Here is a 23,177-nt window from a genome sequence, read left to right on the forward strand (position 1 = left end):
ACAAATAAAAGAAAACAAATCTTCGTCATCGATACATATAGAGAATGACTCACGAACTTTCCTTAATTCTGCATATAATGATCGTCAAAAATCGCAAAAATATTGACTTTGTTAAAAATAGCTGCGTTAGGCCTACAGGAAATGACGATTAGTGTATACTCGTAAAATAAATACCTTTTTTTTAATTTTGTTATTGTTTTTGTGCTGTTTCGTTTAATACTTGTTTTCGTATAAGAAATTCGTTAATTTTGCTAAAACATAAAATATTTGTTTTCAATTTGCTCAATAAAGTCAATTATGCAAGTTCTGACTTCGTTTCGGTGTGGTAGCCTCCCTTGAATTTATTACACAAAATTACGTAACACATTCGAACTCATACGCGCATTTGACAGATGGTGGTAAATTTATATCAAATTGAAACCGAAAATTAAAAAGGAATAATAAAATAGGCAGGTATATAATTAATGGAATATTTTGATAAAACGATTGTCTGGTGACTTGCAACACGTCTCGTTCGGTGAGTAAACATGTGAAACATACGTTTAAGTGTTCTTGGTTGATGTGAGTGCTTCCGAATCTTGCATGTGAGTTGTAGTATTATAATTGCATGGTTATCTGAGATTTTTTTACCATGGAAGTGAACACTTACACTAAAAATGAATCCACAATCTATACACACCACTGTTTTACCTGTAGATGAATTTTCTCGTCTTGCCTTTTGTGTTCATATGCAATAATCACTGGAATAAATGCGTATAATTTCTACTTTTTATTTTCATACAATATGTAAATTGTGTGCTTTTATTTAATGCATTACAATGAAAGGAAACAAAACATGCTTGTTGAAAACCACCAAAGAAATAACATTTTCCTTGTCTTTTCAATGAAAGGCTGATATTCATATTCGCATTTATCACTGTTGACTCTCTTATTTAAATTCTGCACTATGATTTGACAAGCCCTTTATCATTTGTACAATATGACAAACGGCGTTTGATGTGCATGCACCGAACTACGTGGACACAGATGAACAAAAACGAGGAATCAATAGTATCGTATCAATAGTTTATTAAGATATTTAAAAATGGCACAATCTATGCATGTATAACTTACAAATAAACAAAAACATGACACTACAAGAGTAAGCGGGTAAAAGGTTAACGTAAAGATACAATCTAATGCAAAGTGATATGCTGTTGTTTTTATAATACATCGGCATTAATTTCGATCCTTTACGTTCTTAAAGGCGACATAATAACTTTCTCCTTTTCTCGTATATGCTAAATCTGTCTAAATGCATATGAATATATCTGCAATCGTTCGTGTCCATATATATATCGCGTTATAACTCCGCACCTCAACGCGCGCAGATAGTGCCATATACATTTAATGTCCTATACAGATATGTTATCAAACTCGAGCACTTTCCTAAAATGAATTCACTTGGTTATTGAAAATGATAAAAGACGTTTTAGTGATGCCGTCTTCGAAAAATAGAATCTTCATTAAATGCAAATTGAAATAATACAAACTCTTGTACAGAACAAGACAAAACAAAGGAATTTAATCGAATTTAAACATGATAATATTACAAGTTTAACTTGTTTCTTATAAGTGTTAATGGTTAATAAATGTATCCATATCCAACAAATTTGATTGTCAATAATAAACCTAAGATTCAACAGTCGATCTGACATTTTTTATGATATGGTCAATGGTTATTATATTTATCTCCAATGGTATGTTTTGGCACAGTGTGAGCATATTCTGAGGTTTCCTACAATATTTAGATATCGCGCATTGTTTATGAAAATAGAGTATGTGCATAACAACTAGTTGTACTGGATTTGATCTGAATACCTTCCAATACACATTTCCTTCTTATAAGTATATTATACGATTTACGTTGATGAATTGACAGGGTCTCTCTTGTACAGAAGTGTGGATAATTTATGTCACAAATTTAGACAGTAGGCATTGACCGATTTTAATTTTACTCCAGTTAATTGAATGAGGCTATCAACAATTAAACAGCTATTTGTACTAAATATATATGTATATAATTATTTTTACAAATAATATGTCATCACTTTAAAACCTCATTAGATCATTTTTGTCTTTAAATCAGTTTGATAAGTATCAAAAGTTGAGTAAAAGCTTATATACATACTTTAAAATTCATTTGCTTCATAAGAAATGTATGGGATTAAAAGCTTATTGGTAGAAAAGTGATTTCAATACAAAAATAAGGGGAACCACTGTTTTTACCTGTTGATGTCGGCACACTCGGTATGTTTAAATGCGCCCCCAACTGTTCGTTTTTTTTCCCAATACGTATATAGTCAAAGTAATTGCATTTTAATCCAAACATAAAAGGCATTTAAAAGACTAAAACTTGAATCAGTCACCAAAAATTATCTTTTTATATAACAATTATTCCGCAAGGCATATTCTACACAGGTCATGGTTCAACATCACGTGTTTGCAAACTATCGCCACTTGTTCGATGGATTGAATTCATTTTGATATTAAAAAACACAATGATGGATCCTTAGAACTGCACCGGTAAGGAGATAATTCATTTATGTTGTTTGATTTTGTCATTCACCACAGAAAGGAATTCTTTGAATGGTGCATATTATTCAGCATTTGCGGGTGGGGTAAGCGCTTATGAATTTTCTACAAGAATAAGATTTTCTGGCCGATTTTCCTTTAAAGTGTTTTATCTCTTTTAGAGAAGTTCTGTTTGCGGTCACATGATCCCCTGACTGTAAATAGACATCATGTGGTCTATTTTCTAATAAACTCAAATGTACACGGCACCTTCTTATTGCACCGATTTGAATGCAAGTCACAGGATAAACAAATTTACGCCATGCACATACCAAATCTTAGAATCACATCATCTGCGTACACATAAACAAACATATACGCGATCAAATGAGTTTCGTATTTCACGTGATACTAGGACAATTTCAGTACAACTACTCGACAATTGACTACGGTCGATATAAAATCACCTTGTTAATAATAACATTAAAATATGAAACCATGTTGCAATGAGAATCCGTTTTCAGCATTGTGTTATGATAAATGATTTTCTTTCAACGAATCACAATTTTCGGGAAAGCATTCAGTTAGTTAACAGGGGGTGTCATCTTATCGAAGTGATTTTAATAGCCCATGCTCAAACGGATAAATCCACCGGATATTCAATAAATGCTTCAGAGATCTCCTTGATCAAAGTCTGGATCCGCAAAAAGCGTCAGACTGCCATCGTGTTGGTTTGAAAAATGATCAAATCCCCTTTTCAGTGACGTTACAAGAAATTCCTTTTGTGGCACCATTCGATGTTCGTTTGTCAGATGTTTCTCTTTTTCTGAATCGGTTGATTCGTCTGCCTTCTCTTTGGGCAAGATTTCACCAACTAACGTACCGATTGCATACATATGTTTGGATTGACGCGGATGTCTTTCTATCAATACCATTGCACCACTATCACCAGGTATAGGGTGCGTGATTTCATTCGTGCTTTCCGTTTCAATGAAATAATAATCATCTTTATACGATCTTCCGGCCTTTGAGCTTGATACCTTTGCTGTTGCTGGGGATTGCCGTTGGCTCCATAGATGTACTAATTCGTGTTGCAGTTCTATTTGGCTTGATTCGCATATTTCAGCAATACCGCGCTGGCCATTTCTGTTGCGAAATGATGTGTCGCATTTTGCGCTAGAGGCGGTTACATGCGCTATGGCCATATCTTTGAACACTTGAGCTTCTTCTGTGTCTTCCATCAAATTACCTAATACTGCGTTGTTGGCTATAATTTCCTTGTTCTCTGTATCGGAAACATGCAGGATGTGTTTAGAGGTAACTGCAACTATTCGCGACTCATTTGATTTCTTCGTTTCCAACTTTGCAAAAGCTCCAAGTGTCCCTTTCCTATCCGATCCCCGAACCTGTATACCGTCACCACTCTTGAAGTTGTCTGATCCTAGTGGCTTGATCTCTACCAGCTGAATTGTGTATTCTCCCTCCGAATATCCTATCTGCTCCAGACCTTTAATTACGTCATTCTGTTTTGATTCGTTTTCACTAAGCATCTTAATCGTCAACGGTTCTTTTGAGATGTCATATTGCAGAATGTGCGGCAAGGCAGACAACTTCTGTTCAGTCTTTAATGAAAATATAATAAGAGATGACATAATTAATCCGAAGTCAAACTTCAAATCCCAACCTAATGAGTTTACCCTGGTACTCTAACACCTTCAGTAGTACATTACATGGTAATTTGCAACAGTGTAGTACTTTTTTGCTTTTCATAAGGCATTATTGTATATGTCTGAATGACTTCGTTACCGAATGTTTTTTCTCCAAGAATGAATTTGCGAATTGACGCATAATGCATTTGTTCTCTCCATTGCGGTAACTCAAAATCATGTCTTTTTCTGGTTCAAAGGACGTGCATCTTTTATCTAAACCATGCTATTGTCATTTGTTAGTTGATATGTTTTTACTTGAATCGTATTCAATAAACTTTATGTCATTTGTGGTGATAATGGTTATCGACCTCTTCTTTTTTACCATGTAATTTTTGCATCAATATCATCAAACGATATTTGAAATATATAGCTCAGACATTGGTGATGAATATTGGACTGATTTTTTTGTTATAAAAAAAAATGTTATCTTTTGTTGTTGTTGTTTACCAAATGTTCAAAAAGTAGTTCAGGCATTCCCATTATTTTGGTTTTACCTCGGATAATTCCTGACTCATTGGTTGCAACCAATTCGGCATTGGCACTTGGGACTTCTTGTAAAGAGCTTGAATTTCTCCGATATCCAGTTTCGATGCTTCTTCTACAAACAATTAAAGCATGTTTAATCATTTAAATGGGTAATTGTTAAATACATTTTCTGCCGCATTCAAATTGTATTGGATGTATTATATAATTAAAGTTGTATTTCTGTTAGTTAAAAGCAAGGTTTACTCAGTAAGTGTTTGCAATATCAGCCCAATACCGTGTTATTCTAATATAAAAGAAAAGTATTTAAAGCCAGACGTGACCACAGTTTTAACTTTTGAACAAATAAAAAAGCTGTTTTAAAAGCGTGCTCCGTACTAATGGTTCATGATTTTTACAGTTACACTCAAATTTTCGTTTTCGCGTTAGCGCAGTTGTAAGAAAATAGGCTTATAACAAATATTTCCCGGGTTCGATTCCAGGTCAGGGCGTATCTAAATTGATTTGCGTTCACCGGAAGAGTCGAATATTTCAGGTCATTTCACTTTCTCCCGCATCGCAAGAGAATACTATCACGCAACATCGTTTCGACAATTATTAATCAGCCCTAATTTATATAGCTTTCATTCCAAACGTTATACAAAAAATAATGAGTTTAAATAAATTCATACAAATGAAAAAATAAGTCTAAACAATAATACATTAAAGAACATTTTATTCAAATATTAGCATAAACATCCTAAAAATGGAATTAACGACATTATTCATTTAATTTTGAATAAACCATCATAATATCCTGATCATGGTACATACTAGCTTTGATAAAGTGCTTCGCAACCCTCGCAAGCTGTTCAAACGCGTAATATTCCAGTAGGTCATCAATCCATCTTGGAATTTGATCTGGCCATAGATCACAACCAACATGCAGCTCTATTCCGTATTTTGTGACTTCTATGCTTTCTGTTAAAGTATGGTAGGGTTTGAAAAGGTACGTTTTAAAGAAAAGTGTATGATTGTTTTCGCTAATTGGAGTTTTTTCTTAACGTAGAATTTATAAACGCAATGAGAGACCGACACAATAAAACGGGTTTTAAATTTCTAACCTCAGTCCTCTTAAAACAAACCATTATATGTTTTCATCTCACGGACCATGAGTCATTTCATCTCTGCTTTATTTTGAAGAGTTAATAATGAAATAATATAAGAAAGTGTAACCAAATCACTGAATGTAAAATATAGGTAATAATATAATATTTATAATATAATAATATTTAATAAGAATATAAAATTAGAAATAATAAATAACTATTTCAAGCATGTAATAAAGGCCCATAACATATATATGTACTTTCATCATTTGCATAGACAAAAATCGATATTCAACATGTTTTCTCACAATCAATCGTTTGCAATAGTTTAATTCCTTTGTTGTTAGCGTGCACGCGTACTTAAATTGTGTGCTAAATATTATCTAAGGTGCTATTATATGCACATTATTTTAGTTATTGCAATTTTAAACCTTGATAATTACTCAAATATGTGGTATTTACCTTTGCCCAGCCCAATGTGTAATTTCTTTTTGTCAGTTGTCAGTAAGCAAACGGATGCTCTTGGTGACTGTGCAAGGATTAATTTGCAACTCTGTCGTGTATCTTCCTGATCATTCCCAATTAAAACCACAACCTGCTCTGATCCAACTTGTACATTCTCTAAGGCTTCGACTTCGTCTTCCTTCGTGCATTTCTGTGCAGAAGCCAAGTTATTTACCAGTCCACAATCATTAGCAGCGGTGATAAGAAGTAATTCGTTGGAGCATAAAGCGGTTGGTTCTGTCTTCTCCCAAAAATGCTGATGAATTCGGTTTATGCGAGTTCTCGTGTAGTCGTAAACGCCGAAGTCAACGGCTGATTTTCGAACGACAACAACTTCTGCAAAATTAGTGGTCTACACACTACATTTTTTAAATAATCTTATTAGGATCTTATTATATATATTTAAACGTGATTGTTTATGCAATGGGCATAACTCGATAATTTAAAAACCATTGACCCTTATCATGACAGACTTAGGGACTTCAGAAGGCTAAAAGAAAAAACAATTTACAAAGAACTTTACAAGAAAGAAAGCATTTTTAGACACTCTTTAGTGTAGGTTAAGAAAAAAATTACAGTGAATAATAATGATAAAAAAATGAATCATTTTTAATTCATTTTTATTATCTAAATTTCTATAAGTGGGCAATTTATTTATGAAAGAAGAAAAAAATACAAAAAGAAATATTTGACATCAACTGGAACGAAAACATGCATATCCAATTTTTCCGTACGTGGCTCGTTTATTAAAAACATATAAAATATTGGAAGCATGGTTCATAAAAGCATGCTGATGACACTAATGAATTAACGCTGTTTTATTATTAAAACTATATATCGACATACGTTTTACACATATCAGTTGCTATGTTTCCTTCTCCAACGCATATTTGGTTTTTCAGCAGTTTGATAAATAACTAATAATATATAAAAGGCGTGATGAGCAATCGTCGATATACATTGTTCGCGTTCCGTTTTTCATCGGAAACATCAAGTAGCAGTTTTTAATATAACAAGATGTAATTGTAACTCAGCCATTCATGGAAGGTAGGAGAGGTCGAATGGCAGGACATAAGATATGAAATATGTATTGGCAAATCCTTACAAATAAACAATACACCATCAACATAAACGATGATACGATTTTATTTAGTATGAAATCGCCCAATGTCGTAAGTGGCATATTGAAAGGGGGTATTTAGAACCTATTTACAATTTGATGCTACATTTAATGACAACAATACCTGTTCTTTGGGCTTGTTTTGCGGGCTGTCTTAACGTTGGGCTACAATCGTCAGATGAAGGTGTCCTTAATTGCCCAAATACTTGGTCAAGTCGAAATGCATCCTCAATCAAAGTTTTCTTTGTTATTTCCAACTCCTTACCTCCTGCAATAGATACTGATTTTGAAACAAAGATATAATTCATCCATGGCGTATTCTTAATGATATTAAGAATACAATATTGAATATATATTAGCAGAACAAAATATTTTAACACAAATTGATTTCTCCATTTACAATATTGTAAAATATCATACTATTTAATTATGCCTGAACTCGCCACATGTCTTAACAAATGTTTTAAAAGGATATACTTATTAGACATTATTATCTGACTTTACGTTAAATAACAAGCATACCTGTTGTAGGTTGTCTTAATAACTTAGATGAGGGTTTCCTTAACGTTTCAATCGCCTTGTCAAATATTGCATATGCATTCTGAATTAAACTACTCTTGAGTATTTCCAATTCCTCTTTATCTATTGTAATACGTGTCGTATTAGAATCACATATATTATTTGACAATGCCCAATTCGTAACTGTATCTCCTATAACTTGTTTGAGATCTTGTGTTGGGATTTCTTTATTGATTTTATCCTTATTAGTTTCGCTTTGTGGTCGTACACCTTCCGCTCGAAATGGCAACGTCGGCATTTTCCCTTCCTCTGAGGAAAAAGACACATGATTACAAAACGTATGTTAGACCTGGTGAAACTACAACTAAATATTTCATTAACGATTCATACACGTAACAACCGTTTTTATCTCCTATTATCTAAGTATGCATTTAGGAACTCACCCAACAGATTAGCAGATAATCACCAAACGAACAAAGGTATTGCCTCTTCTATATACATGAGAATGTTCGTCATTTAAAGAGCTTTTCGCTCTGAATTCAAAATTGTTTTATAACCAGAAAACAGACAGATCATATTAACGCATTGGGATAAAACTATTATGATCATTGTTTTCTTTGTCAGAATACAGGAAAAGTTTGAATAAAGACAAGTCAAGAAGACAGTTGTTTTAAACGAGGCATATATGCTCAACATACATTGCTCGAGAGAAGCACAACTTTTCGTTATAAATAAATGTTTTGGTAAATAAATGTTTTGGTAACCGCCCTTCTAAAGAATGTTTAATTGGGATGTTGCTGAATTGTTTATATTCAAATTTCAAAAACGATTTATAATGTCGATCTTTATCGCAAATGACTCTCCTATAAATATCATCATAAAATGTTTGTAGTATTAAACTCACCACTAATACATTGTTTTTTGCTATTTGTGATTGTTTTTTGACGAAAAAACGACATAGGGTTAGCTTCGGCCTTTACCAGAAATTGATTGAGAGTTCATTTTCTTAAAACACTTCGATTTTTTTTCACAAAACCGCCGCCTGGTTGAGCCCTGACTGATAACCCATTCTTTTGAAACAGGTCTGTCGAAATGTTTAACGAAACAAATCGCCCAATCGAACTCAGGTAATAAAACAAAGGTGGGACTATTTAAGCGGCATGGACTGTCCTTTGATTCATTTAAGATAGTGAAGAAAAAGATATCCGTGATTTAAGTATTCAATCGAAGCAAACTGATGCCTTTCGACGTAGCGTTTATGACGGAATATATCACGTGGTATACACACACTACACACTTAGAGATTAAATGTAAATGGAATGTCCCTTTTAGGGGGCAGTTTTGCTCTGGGATTATTGCTTAATTACATTCTTTCAATAATAGTATTGATACTGCAGCTAGCTCAAGCAAAGATACCATCAAAATATGTTATTTATGTTTACAAAAACAGTATGGACTGTAGACGACCCATTGTTCTCTTAAGAATGTTTTTTTAAACTGATGATAGTTTGCAAATTATACAAATAGTAATAAAAAGCTGCTTAGACCATGATAATATCGTTACACGAAACCTATTCCTAAAAGCAACCAGAATCTTCTGACTACTGATTATTAAAGAGAAAGGGCGATGTTAAAAACGTGTTATATATTATTATATATATTATAGTATCTGTTTCAAGCTATTTCAATATGTGTTTCTGATCTGTATCCAAAACGTATCTTGAAGTGAGGCTAGCGGTTTCGGAAAATGAATAATCATCATCATCATCATCATCATCATCATCATCATCATCATCATCATCATCATCATCTAATAAATATATTTATTGCATGTATGGTTGTATGACAACATTGTACAAGGGCTTACTTGCTTTACATTAAGCATTTCACTATTCCATATTTTTATCTTTTTAGTCTGTGAATTGGAAACGAAAGATGAATAGCTAAATTTCAGTGTTATTTTGCATCACAACCGAGGGTTGCGAAGCACTTTATCCTCACCAATACCCATATAAACGTCCAAGAAGAGAAGAGTTGGTATGTTAAGTATCGCTTGTAAGTAATTTAATAAAAAGTGGCAATTATTAATGTATGCATGCTTATTCATTCCGACTTTGCAAAGGCAGGCAATTACGTTTGCATTTTCATCTCTTTAAGTCCGTGTCGTTTTCCGCAGAACTCAAAGCGAAAGGAATATTTAATATTCGGGGCTTAACTTTTTTTTCCTATAAAGGCTTAAATGAAAACCCGATATTTGTACCGAGTCTCACTTCTCTGACTATATAGTGCGACTTATATAAACACTTATGGTAGACAGGCAGTATATATTAATTATGTTGTCTTAAAATGAAAAGGAATATCATATAGCTACATTAACTTTAATCCTAAATCCTTAAATCCTAAGAGATTTTCTGCTCTTTTGCAACTCATTACTTCAACTGATATGCATACATGCAAGTTACATTGCTCTTTACCACAAAACGGAATACGTTATCCAGTTTTGCATTTTTTCATCAATCAGTATATTTAAAATCAAGATATTTATCAATGCAATTGATTATATTTTTTACTTCTCTTGTATTGAAACATTTGTTAATATCGAGCCAGCTTCAGGAAAGATCATAAAAACAACATTATTTTATAAAATATTATTACGATTGCTACAAACCATTTTGTAAATCCTGTAAAGTGGATTTTGATTGCTTTCTGGTAATAAGCTCATTCGCGGGACAGGTATACTGTTATATGCATTGCTTATTTTTGACGTAAACGATAAACGTTGTGGACGACAGATGCGAACAGATGCGGACAGCATCCTCACGGAATAGCGGCGTACTAAAGTAATACAAATACGAATTCACACAATTTTGAACGTTATCGACGAAAACTCAATAGAACTACTTCCACCCAATTAGTCCAAAACATGTAATCAATCATTTTAACTAAATTAGCAAAAACCATCAAGTCATGATCAACCATACCTGAAATTTGTTCTATATTGATTAAATTAAATATCAATAGTTTACGACAATAAATTTATATTTAAAATATTCTACTTAGTGGAACCCTCTCACCATAAAGTAGAAATAACTGATACCAATAAGCTTGGTAAACCTTTCTTCGACAAAGAACTCTTAATTGCGCATTCAAAAGACAGATCAAAATCAAGAGGTTCTGTCAATGCGTTTTTATAATTTGGTTGGCCTCGCTTACTTTAGGTATACAACGACAGACAGATAACTGAAAAGGCGTTGTATTGCAAACAATAAATGTGTGAATTTGATTTTCTTTTAAATAACTCCCACTGCGCTTTTAATGGCCGGTACTTACATTTGAATGCAAGGAACAAATCGTTTAATATATTAGATTGTCTATCTCGGATGACAGAAAAGGTGCATTACGTAAGCGAAGTTTGTTTGCTCATAAAATGTTGGTATGCTAAAGGCAGGGTTGCCTAAACACATTTAAAACGTTGTTGTTTTTGTAGTTGTTATTGCGCAAAAAAGGGAATGCCTTCGACTTTTAACTGTTGAATTTAGGTAAAGAATGGGTCAATTGTCGCTGGTTGACTGCTTTATTTGAATGACAGAAATATTTTCATATAGAACCCTGATTGAAATTATTCCAATTAGTATGCCATCAATAATAATATTTCATGTAAAACATTTTGACTAAGACTGACTCAAGTTCAATAAACTTTTGTACATTAGTATTATTTATATAACCGAAAAATGCTTCATAACCTACATTTGTACATTTGAACATTATTTAAGATAGAATTGGACTTATTAACATATACATACCTTATGCTAACGGCTTAATAAGGTAAACACAATTGGGAGTTGTATTGGTTGTAAGTTATATCTTTGTAACGCTTATATGACTCAGAAAGAGGGCCTTCGTGAAAATATAAATTCAGCTCATGTTTGAACGATTCCTAAATCGTTTGTTCACTGATCTATATCCAACTAATGTAATAGCGATCCTACTTAAACGTTTGCAATAAAAGCACTAACATCAGGTTGAGTGGTTCATGCTAATTTGAAAAATTGAGGATGAATATCAACAAATTACCTAGCCTGCTCCCAGAAGGATAATTCCATAACGTAGCTAAGAAACTGTTTCAAAATGGATTTGTTGAGACAGTATTACTGAATTATAAACATCCGACGGGTCAAGCCTACTACATTGTCAAAATGATAATGGTAGCCAGTATACATTTTAGTCGAATCGTTGCCGGAATAAGGATAAACATGACTTAAATCTTCTCGTGAATGTTAATGTAAAAAAAAAACACTACTTATTACGATGCGCAAGATAATATTCTGGTTTATATGATAATTTATGAATTTAGTATATCGAATCTTAAATGATTTCGATATATATTTACCTTACATAAATGCTTTAGATTACATTGTGTTGTACAAGTTTTAACATAATATAACAGTTTAGTTTATTGTTGTCTGAACAGAACATATTGTTCACACCTAAACATAAAGTTTACCTTGTTTTCTAATTCATTAGAATGAAAAATTTGACAATGCTGCAAGTTTCTTTCTTGTCTATCATATCCAAAAGAATGTAGTCTTAAATAATGAGAAAAAATACGTATTTTGTAACAGCAATTCTTAGATGATTTCTTGACGCAATTTTGTTTAAAACATATTCAAATGCAAATAATGTTTTAAGTTAAATAAAAATTAAAATAGCATTTTCGTTGACATTTCTTTGCCATTGTTGTAAACATTCGTCAATAAGACGTTGCTTAAAAATTTAAAATAGAATAGTTTTCGTTCATCTGCAAATCTTCACAGCATAAATTATAAAGATCAGATCGTGTGAGAAGGTTCTTAATATGACTAAACCAGTTTTAATCAAACGTTCCGAAGACACTTATTTAGAAAAGAATATTATGAGATAAGTTGAAAAAATACCAATTGAAAGCATATAACTTTTACACGGAACAAACGCTCGTGAAATAAGTCGTTAGGCAATAGGATGCAAAAGTGTAAATGATATAAAACATTTTCTTCAAACTTATTGCGTTAAGCACTCTTAAAGCGACGAATAAAGACACTATATTCTTTATCTACTGATAACTATTTTAGCATTTAGTGCCGCCACGATATAACTGCACTGGTTTTCTTTAGGCAACAAATATTCCTTTTTTAAACTACGCATCATTAGCATGCTTAAACAAACTTTATAATACATTTCGACTCTAAAGATGTATCAATACATTGAATAATGATTATCACTTGAAAGAAAATACTTTGAATAGGTATTGACATTTCATTTTGCACCTCGTTCGATGATCTATAATAATATATAATTGCTTTTAACACGCTTTTGTCAATTTCAAGTTTAAAAAGTAAATTATTATCGAGTCTGGTATATATCCTGCTAGTATTTCTATATTATGGTTCATCATCCCTGTTTCTTCTGTGTAACGTTTGATCATGTCCATCTTTTCATCCTGTAATAATATTTATTCCGGGAGTGTCCGCCTTTCTACCATGCTAGTATAAACATGTCTTACATTTTATTATGTAATTATATTCATGTTCAACGTTTTATCATATTCTCGTCAAGCCTACATTTTCAAATGAAAATTCGTCAAATGTATACCTGTACTTTTAAGATGCTTGACAGGCCTTTGACCATGTGTTGTACCATAAACTGCTTCTCAAATTGAAACAATGTGACATTCATGATACATGAGCAATTGCCATAAACGAACTACATGTGTATTCGCGTAGTTAATACCATGGACTTATATCAGATTATTTTTTCCGTGCTACAAGGCTTATCAACAGGTCGGAAGTGCTCGACAATTACGTACCTCGTGTTTATCTAAGGGCAAATAAGGCATATATACCATGGTGGCTTGGAACTGTGTATTCATAGTCAAAATATGCATTCCCTAGCAGATTTACTAAATTTATCATCGAAATTAGCCATTACCCAAATGTTAGACAGCTATTGCCAATATTCCAGGAATGTAAATAATTTGTATTACGTGATAATATCAGCATGAAGATGTCTTCACCATTTCAACATGGTAATGTTGCTGTCCATACTACAACGTTAACATTGCGCGTGTATTACACTGTACATATCTGGGCTTAAAACCCTTTTTTTCGATTTCTCGTAAAGGTAACCTGGTCATTGGTTCTAATAAAGAGCTGCTGCCAGTTTAGAACCTGTTAAATCTGAATATATTAAAGTATAAAATGTGCGGAGTTTTATTAAATGTCTTAGGCGCTATTTGACCTGTGCCATTAAACGGGTTTATATTTACATTTGGCTACTGAGCTTGTTTCTGTAGTTTTCATATAAATATTGGTATCATTATTTAAACTTCTTCCATGTTATCACTTTTGATATTATTCTTTTGTATTTGTATATACGTTCAGCTTTCCGACTTGAAGGGATGTAAGGTAGCTATTTATCAATACCAGACATTAGAAATAACTGATAAAAGAACCTTGGTAAACTTGTTATCAATAAAGAACTTTTAATTGCGCATTCATTATTGCGAAATCAATATCTAACTTGAAAGCGCGCTTGCGAGCCGGTTCGTTTACTCATAATATATAACGAGCGAAAAATAATTGAATAGGCGTTTTGTTGCAAAGAATAAAGGCGTATATTGATTTTCTATGAAATAACTTCAAGATATCTAAATGCAATGTTATTAGTATAGATATTTGCGAAAGTCATATTTGTGTTGAAGAAAAAAACGTTAAGAATGCTATAGCCTTTTAGAAGTTCACTTTATGTTAAAAAAGGGGCAAAATGAGTGCATTTCGTTGAAAAATTCATTATAAATCTATACATATATAACGCTAATTAAACGTTAGTGAAATTAGTTGATTGTCTAAAGATAATAATAGGAGAGAACATAGTGCATGATTTGAAAGAATAGCCTAAAGCTGTTCCATTAAGTAACCGCAAATCGAGGTCCACATAACAAGCTAAAAAAACTGAGCAGATATTCGTAAGATGATTTTCTTTTGTTTATTAAAGCATTCAGTGTCATTAATAATTGAATAAAGCTCCTTGGTAAACTTGAGCAAATATCCCCTTTATCCGTCAACTACGCATTATTTATGTAAATAGTAAACGACACATTTGAAAGCACCTTCGATTCCAAACCCTGCTGAGAGTCGTATTATGTTTCTCATGTGTGTATGTATATATCAATAGAAAACAGGAGCATTTGATAAGGCGTTTTCATTAAGATTTCTTTTGTTACCAATAACCTCCACTGTTAATTACCTTGGTAAATTATTATATAGCCTAATATCATACCAGTATTTACGTATATAGATTTCTTTACTGCATTCTTTATTCTTTTTATAACCGATGTTTACAACCTCACTAATAATGATACTGGAAGGCTGTCTCTATCTAATATGATGTTTTTGCTGATGACATAGCCCTATTCACTACATATCCACAATGCTTACTGTCTCAGCTCAATTTTATTAACAATTATTCAAGTAAGTCTTGTTTGCAAATCAATGTTAATAAAACTAAAATTTGCGGAAGTCAAGAGTTGATTTTGTATGGTCATGAGATAATGATAACACCAAAATAGTTGACCGATTTACGTACTTAGTAATTCATTTAGCTACAATGGTACTCCCAATGATGCTGTGAAAACACCAAATGAACAGTTCTATGTCTTTGGCGTTTGCCCAGTGCCACTAAACCGGGTTTATGTTTAAACTTTTTGCTACTGAGCTTGTTTCTGTAGCTTTTGGCGTAAATAATGAAAAGCTTTTAACAATCACTTATCTTTATTTAGCAGAGTTAAACTGGATTTAAAAACTAAACTGCTATTATTGACTCTTATTTTGTGCCTATTACAGTATATTGGTGGAGAATTTTTAATGTCAATGAATTTTATAAACATGTTTTAGACGTCCGTCAGCAGATATTGAATGCTGCTGTTCTGAGGGACATTGGTCGCGTTCCACTGTCTGTTCTTTGTCAAGAGAGAGCTCTAAAGTTAAAGTGTAAAGTTATAAACTCCCCAATCTTTTTAATTGTACTTGTTTGTTATAATACCGCTAGAGTCAACTCCTTTGTAAACGTTAATGTTGGGAACTGGGTAAAAATGGTAAAAGTTGTACTTGATGGATTATGTTTTAGTTATATTTGGTCAAACTATAACAAGATACAAGCTATTTCCTCAGGCTTCAACAAAGGTAAAGAGATCAGTAATCTTAGAAATATTTCAAAATACATATTCAATGCTGTAAAGAAACGTTCTGAAGATCTCGTTATCGTTGCTTCTTGATTTGATTTGATGCAATGCTTTATTTGTTGATATCAATATATTTTATTTATACTCGTCAGGTATAAATATGTTTAATTGTTCTTTTGTGTGGTCATTTGTGTATACATGCTATTGTTTGTGTTTTGCCAAAGTCATGCATTTGCTGATATTGCCAATAAAATGGAACTGAAACTATCCGCTAATACACACTGTTCTTGAATCAAGCTTGAGTGTTTCCTTTAGTTTTAACATACTTATTTTACAACGATTGTGAATTAAGTTATTACAACATTATATTAATCACTCTCGTTGGCACCATTTTACGCGAGAGTGTGGACTTGTGACGTGGTTAAAACCAGAGAACCCGGAGAATACCAACTTGTCCGACTTGGTGACCACATACCAAACTCACATGCGCCCAAGCCGGGAATCGAACCTGGGTCGCCTAGGTGAGAAGATAGTGCGCTAACAACTGTGCTAAACGGACAACTCAGGTTCAATAAGGTTTGTGTACATTTTTTATCTATAATTTAAAACAATACTATTTATTTCGATGCACCAACATGAATAATCTGGTTTATATAATAATCAATGGAAATATATCGGATTATTAATGCTTCCGATATATATATGTATATATATATACCTAATATGTTTAAATTTGTAATGGGTGTTTAAAACACAAACTAAATCTGAAGCATTTATGTTAAATATATATATATAACATATTAGGTCTAACTCTATAATAACGTTTAATTTAATTTTGTCTTAACAGAACATATGGTGAACACTTAAACATACAGTGATACTCGTCTTCTTATTCATTAGAATCAAATATTTGACAATGGTAATACTTTAAAGTTTCTTTCTGGTCGATCAAATCCAACAGTGTGTTATCTAAAATTATTACAACAAATATGTAATTTTGTAAAAGCAATTCTAAGATTTTTTGTCGCGATATTGGTTGCATAAGATACAAATTAGAATGAGGTGTTAGGTTTTCTACACACAGTGAATATTTTTTGCCATATTTTGCCATTTTTTTGTAAATCTTTGTCAATAATAAGACGTTTTTTTTAATATAAAAATAAAATGTTTTCGTTAATCTGTGAATACTTACACCATATATAACAAAAACCATATCGTGTACGAAGGTTACTAAACCAGTTTCAAACTCATATTTAAAAAGAATTATTATGAGATAAGCAGAAAATTAAATCATTTAAAACATATACTAATATACCTTTTACACGTAACAAACGTTTGTAAATAAAATTGTCAAGCTATATATCAATACAATGAAAAATAAATAAGTAAGTAAGTAAATGAAATCAAACAATACCTTAAATTTTTTCGCAATCTTAAATCGAAGGATGTTGATAAAGATACTAAAATGTAGCAACTATTTTTCAGAAAATCCACTGTTTATTATTTTAGCATTTAGTGCCACAAATCATCCGATAAGTGTGTCAAGTCTTTCTTAAACTACGCACAATTCGCTATCTATAAAACTTATATTAAATTTTGTCGATAAAGATATCTAAGGAGCATTGTAATGGGCAGGTACATTTTGTTAAGATATTGACATTTCTTATTGTACCTCATTCAATGATCTTTTTTAAAATATAATTGATTAAGAAGCGTGTGTCCAATTTAAGTTTAAATATGATTATGAAGTCTGATATCATGCTAAGGTTTATTCAGTTGTCGATTGCGATACAAAGGATGGATTGTTTAGTAGTCTAAACAAATTTCAAGCCCATTAAATATGATACTAGAAATTACGTAAATGCAGAATATAATTACAAGTATAATCTACTACCAATACATTTTTTAACTATTTTTTGACGATAAATTACCGACACCAATTGTGGTAATGATATTTATACGAGGAGGTAGGCAAGTGCAGCCTCAATGATATCATGGTTTGAGGATAGGTTTTTGATTGAATGACTAAATAAACATTGAAATTTCGAAATTCATGATCATTGACGAAACATACGATATGATTGAGTCAATATCACCTAAAACTGTACAATACAAGTCTTATTTAAAAACAAATGTTTTCTTACATAGACATTATTATAACAATTGTAGTACTTGAATATATGAAAAAAAATGTAAAATAAATTGTTAGTTTACAAACTGATATTTTCTTAAAGCTAATTTTACGTTCCTGGACTAACTGATGTAAATTGAACAGATTAGTAATGTATAATCAGTTTAAATGTGCGTTTGGACGTTTTTTTATCAATGCATAAGCATGTTGCTGGTGTGTGTTTGTTTTGGACAGATATATCTGGTTTATATTATAGTGACCATCTTAAAATGTTAACATACTCAATAATTATCGATGGAAGTTGAGTTTCATTTCCAGCCAGAAAGCTGATTAACGTCATAGCATAGGGACAAGTTTTGCAAAATGGGTTGACTTGTTGAGACGGTTATTGCACTGCATTCCATTACCATAAAAGGCATTGACGATAATAATTACACAGCGGTGATGCAGTAACATGTCACTCTTTCGCGGTTGCAGCCACTGCACATGCGTTCTTGATGCATGTGTTTATGTACGTTCGTACCATAGTGCAAAGATTTTCCCTTTTCGTTCATGCTTTAATTGTCATGTTAGAACGGCAACCAGTACAGCTTAGTTAAATCATGCAAAAAGTCACATGACGTCATTAAAGTGCTCCCCCTGATAAGTCGCACGATAATACAATTTGGGCGCTCCTTATTGCACCATTTACTGACACTCTACCCAACCATGGCTTTATAAAGTTCACACTCGTTGGATAGTTTTAATAACAAAGTTAGTGAATGCAGTAACTGTTACGTATAAAAAAAACATGAAGTTAAAAGGGCTAATACGGACGTTGAAATATTTTCAATTGATTGATATATATATATATGGGGAAAACCAGGTTTGTATACAGGATAATATTTACAGACACATAGCAGGTCTGTGATGTGTTTTATTTAATGCCATTTTAAATCACCAAACATTGTTCAACCAAATATTTATTCAATAATATTGAACGCCTTGATTGACAAATCCAAATTTATCTCATAGAATCTTATTGCTGTCTTTTGCGATAGGGGATAATTTGTGCGACCACGTATTTAAGGATTACATCATGCATTGTGTTTAGAGTCTATATTTGTTTGCTGCATTATAACTTTAAGTATAATTCAACAGCGATATGATCAACGTGAACATTGTTAATCCCCGATCAGTTCCTTGTTTTTTAGCAGTGTCATCCTATCTTGCTGAGCTGGCCTGGTACCATATTTTAACATTTTTCGGAATAAATTGATTGACTGGGAACTGAAGGCAGAACACTTCGCAACCAAAGCGGACACTCTCACATAAGAGTATCAGGAGTGTCTTACTACTCCGCTATTGAAACATTTACTCAAACAACATTGGCGAGGAAGCGTGCAGTGACACAGAATCTGTAAAAACACAAAGCCATTTCGAAAACAAAGGAAACAACGACTCAGCTTTACTAAGTTAATAGACAATGCATCATTGCAGATGTTTAAATGAAGGACTCATCATAGAAACGATACATACAAAACGCTTTGACAATGTCAGAACTACAGAAATTGCTAACATTGTGAAGCTGGTCATCTCGTGACAACTGTTTTGGGTTGATGTCATCGCCTGTTCACGTGCCACGCGTCCGGTAGATTTCCCACGACTGTTGGGGTTTTCTTTTATTTTCACAAGACAGCGTCAACCATAGTTGTGGCCATACAGGCACGATAAAAGATAAATATTATAAATGAAATTCAATCATCTCTGTATTGAAAGAGAAAGTTATGAAGCAATGTTGTTAATTCCGCAAAGCATTACACGTTATAATATGGCAGAGCCATTGGCTTTAAAGTGCTATAGCCTTTTGAAAGTTGAGTTTAGGTTAAAAAAGGGGGAAAAATGAGTCCATTTCGTTGAAATATGCGTTATACATATATACATATATAACTCTAAAAACAAACGGTAGTTAGTATAGCCTAAATCTGTTACATTAAGTTACCGCACATCGAGGTCCACTTTTATAGGAACAAAACTGAGCAGATATTCGTTAGATGATTCTCTGTCGGTTATTAAAGCATTCAGTGTTATTAATGTTTGAATAAAGCACCTTGGTAAACTTGAGCAAATATCCCATTTATCCGTCAACTACGCATTTAATATGTCAATAGAAATTGAAATAATTGACATCACCTTCGATTCCAAACCCTGCTGAGAGCTAATGTTTCAATTGTGTGTTTATGCATTTATACCTCAATAGGGAATGGGAGCATTGAATAAGGCGCTTTAAGGTAGATTTTGTTATCAATAACCTCCACTGTTTAATTACCTTGTCAGGTATATTTTTTGAATTCTTATTGATATTCCTTATTTTTGTACGGCATTCATTGATCTACAATTATATATATTTCGTTTTAAAAGCTATTACCCAACTCAGTCTGACAAAACAATACTTATATTGCCTTATATCATACCAGTATATATGTATATAATTTTCTTTACTGCATTCTTTATTCGTTTTGTCACCTAAGGTTACAGCCTCACTATTAATGATATTAGAAGGCTGTCTCTATGTAATATGATATTTCTGCTGATGACATGGCCCTATTCACTACAGATTCACAAAACTTACAGTCACAGCGCAATTGTATTAACAATAATTCACGTAAGTCGGGTTTGCAGACTTATGTTTATAAAACTTGGGGGACTTGGTCGCGTCCCACTATCTGTTCTTTGTAAAGAGAGAGCTCTTAAGTTATAATGTAAAGTTATGAATTCCCCAAACTTTTTAAATGTGTGTTATATTAATGTTAGAGACAACTCCTTTGTAAACGTAAATGTTTAATAGAGCTTGGCAAAAGGGGTAAATGGTTTCCATGATGGATTAGGTTTTAATGATATTTGGTTAAACTATAACAATGAAACCAGCTGTTTCCTCAGACTTCAACAAAGGTAAAGAGATGCGTAATCTTCGAAATATTTCAAAATTAATATTCAATAAAGAAACGTTCTGAAGATCTCGTTATCGTTGCTTCTTGATTTGATGCAATGCATTGCTTTATTTATTGATATCCTTATATTTTATACTCGTCATGTATAAACATGTTTAATTGTTCTTCTGTGTGTTCATTTGTATATATATGCTATTGTTTGTGTTTTGCCAAAGTCATGTATTTGCTGATATTTCCAATAAAATGAATCTGAAACTATCCGCTATAACACACTGTTCTTAAATAAAGATTGAGTGTGTTTCCTTAAGTTTTAACATACTTTTTGTACAACGATTGTGAAGCAAGTTATTACAACATATTAATCACTCTCGTTGGCACCATTTTACGCGAGACTGTGGACTTGTGTTATAGTAAAATCCGGAGAACCCGGAGAACAACCACTTGTCCGACTTGGTGACTACACACCAAACCCACTTGCCTCAAGCCGGGAATCGAACCTGGGTCGTCTAGGTGAGAAGAGAGTGCGCTGACCACTATGCTAAACGGACAGCTCAAGTTCAATAAGGTATGTGTACATTTTTATTTATAATTCAAAAAATACTATTAATTACCAATAAAAAATCTGGTTTTGTTAATCAATGGAAATATATCGGATTATTAATGATTATATATATATAACATAAGAGCTTCAGATCTAGTTTGTGTATCAAACACCTGTACAAAATTAAACATATTAGGTCTAACTCTATAATTACGTTTACTTTAATTTTGTCTTAACAGCACATATGGTGAACACTTAAACATAAAGTGATACTCGTCTTCTTATTCATAAGAATCAACTATTTGACAATGCCAATACTGTTAAAAGTTTATTCTGGTCTATCACATCTAACAGTGTGTACTCTAAAACTATAAGAACAAATATGTAATTTTGTAAAAGCAGATCTAACATTTCTTGACGCGAAACTGTTTAAATAGGATACAAATTAAAATGAGGTTTTACGTTTTCTACACAGTAAACATTTCGTTGACCATTTTTGCCATTGTTGTACATATTCGTAAATAAGACGTTATTTAAAAATAGAAATACAATTGTTTTCGTTTATCTGTGAATCATCACAACATATTTAATGAAAACGGAACATGTATTCAATATGTGTTTATAACGATGAGCTGTATATGCTTAAGTTAAATAAACGTTCTGTTCTGTTCTGTGTAATTAAAATATTATCGTGTGAGAAGGTTCTTACCATTGCTAGACGAGGTTTACTTTCCATAATCACTTAATTAGAAAGAAATATTATGAAATAAGCAGACAAAACAGTTTTAATATGTACTTATATTACTTTGACACGTTAAATAAGTTTTTAGGTTATACATATCAATAAAAGGAAAAATAGTAAATAATATAAAACAATACCTTAAAACTGTTTGCGTTAAGCAATCTCCAATCGATAAATAATGATTTGAAGTAAATATTCTTCTGAAAATCCACTGTTAATTATTTTAGTATGACGTGCCACCAATTATTCCATAAAAGTGTTTTGGTTAACTTTAGTCAACAAATATTCCCTTAAGCTTGAACTACGAAGCAATTCGCGTCCTTAAAATTATCTACTATTTTATTTCAATTCAGATATATAAGGAGCATTGCATAATTATTCATTTTTGAATAGGTATAGACATTCATTTTGTACCCCATTTAATGATCTATAATTATATATCGAGGCCTTTGTCCAATTGAGGTGTGGAATAAGTAAATTATTTTCAAGTCTGATATCAAGCTTGTGTTTATTCAGTTATCTTAAATCTTTGTTCACCATTACCAGTTTCTTCTATTTAACGTTTGATCCTATTCAACTTGTCATCATGTAATAATATTAATGTCCTACTTTCTATCATGTTATTATACGCATAATATTCAT

The 23,177-nt window shown here is 32.3% G+C and overlaps 1 protein-coding gene across 2 annotated transcripts; it reads right to left on the reverse strand.

Annotated features, from left to right (window-relative positions):
- Positions 1-1,051: 1,051 nt before the first annotated feature.
- On the reverse strand, positions 1,052-22,847 carry LOC128240896 (uncharacterized). Of its 2 annotated transcripts, none has more exons than XM_052957883.1 (7): positions 22,673-22,847; positions 7,980-8,285; positions 7,582-7,725; positions 6,296-6,673; positions 5,559-5,705; positions 4,757-4,860; positions 1,052-4,175 (listed from the first exon to the last, which is right to left on the reverse strand). In XM_052957883.1, exons 2-7 carry the CDS (start codon positions 8,272-8,274, stop codon positions 3,225-3,227), a joined length of 2,019 nt encoding a protein of 672 aa, XP_052813843.1. In that variant the 5' UTR covers positions 8,275-8,285; positions 22,673-22,847; the 3' UTR covers positions 1,052-3,224. The 2 variants fall into 2 exon arrangements, with proteins under 2 accessions (XP_052813843.1, XP_052813842.1); XM_052957882.1 differs by lacking the exon at positions 22,673-22,847 and adding an exon at positions 17,606-17,739.
- Positions 22,848-23,177: the final 330 nt, after the last annotated feature.

The sequence above is a fragment of the Mya arenaria genome, chromosome 7 (assembly GCF_026914265.1).
Source record: "Mya arenaria isolate MELC-2E11 chromosome 7, ASM2691426v1".
In the NCBI taxonomy this organism is placed as follows: domain Eukaryota; kingdom Metazoa; phylum Mollusca; class Bivalvia; order Myida; family Myidae; genus Mya; species Mya arenaria.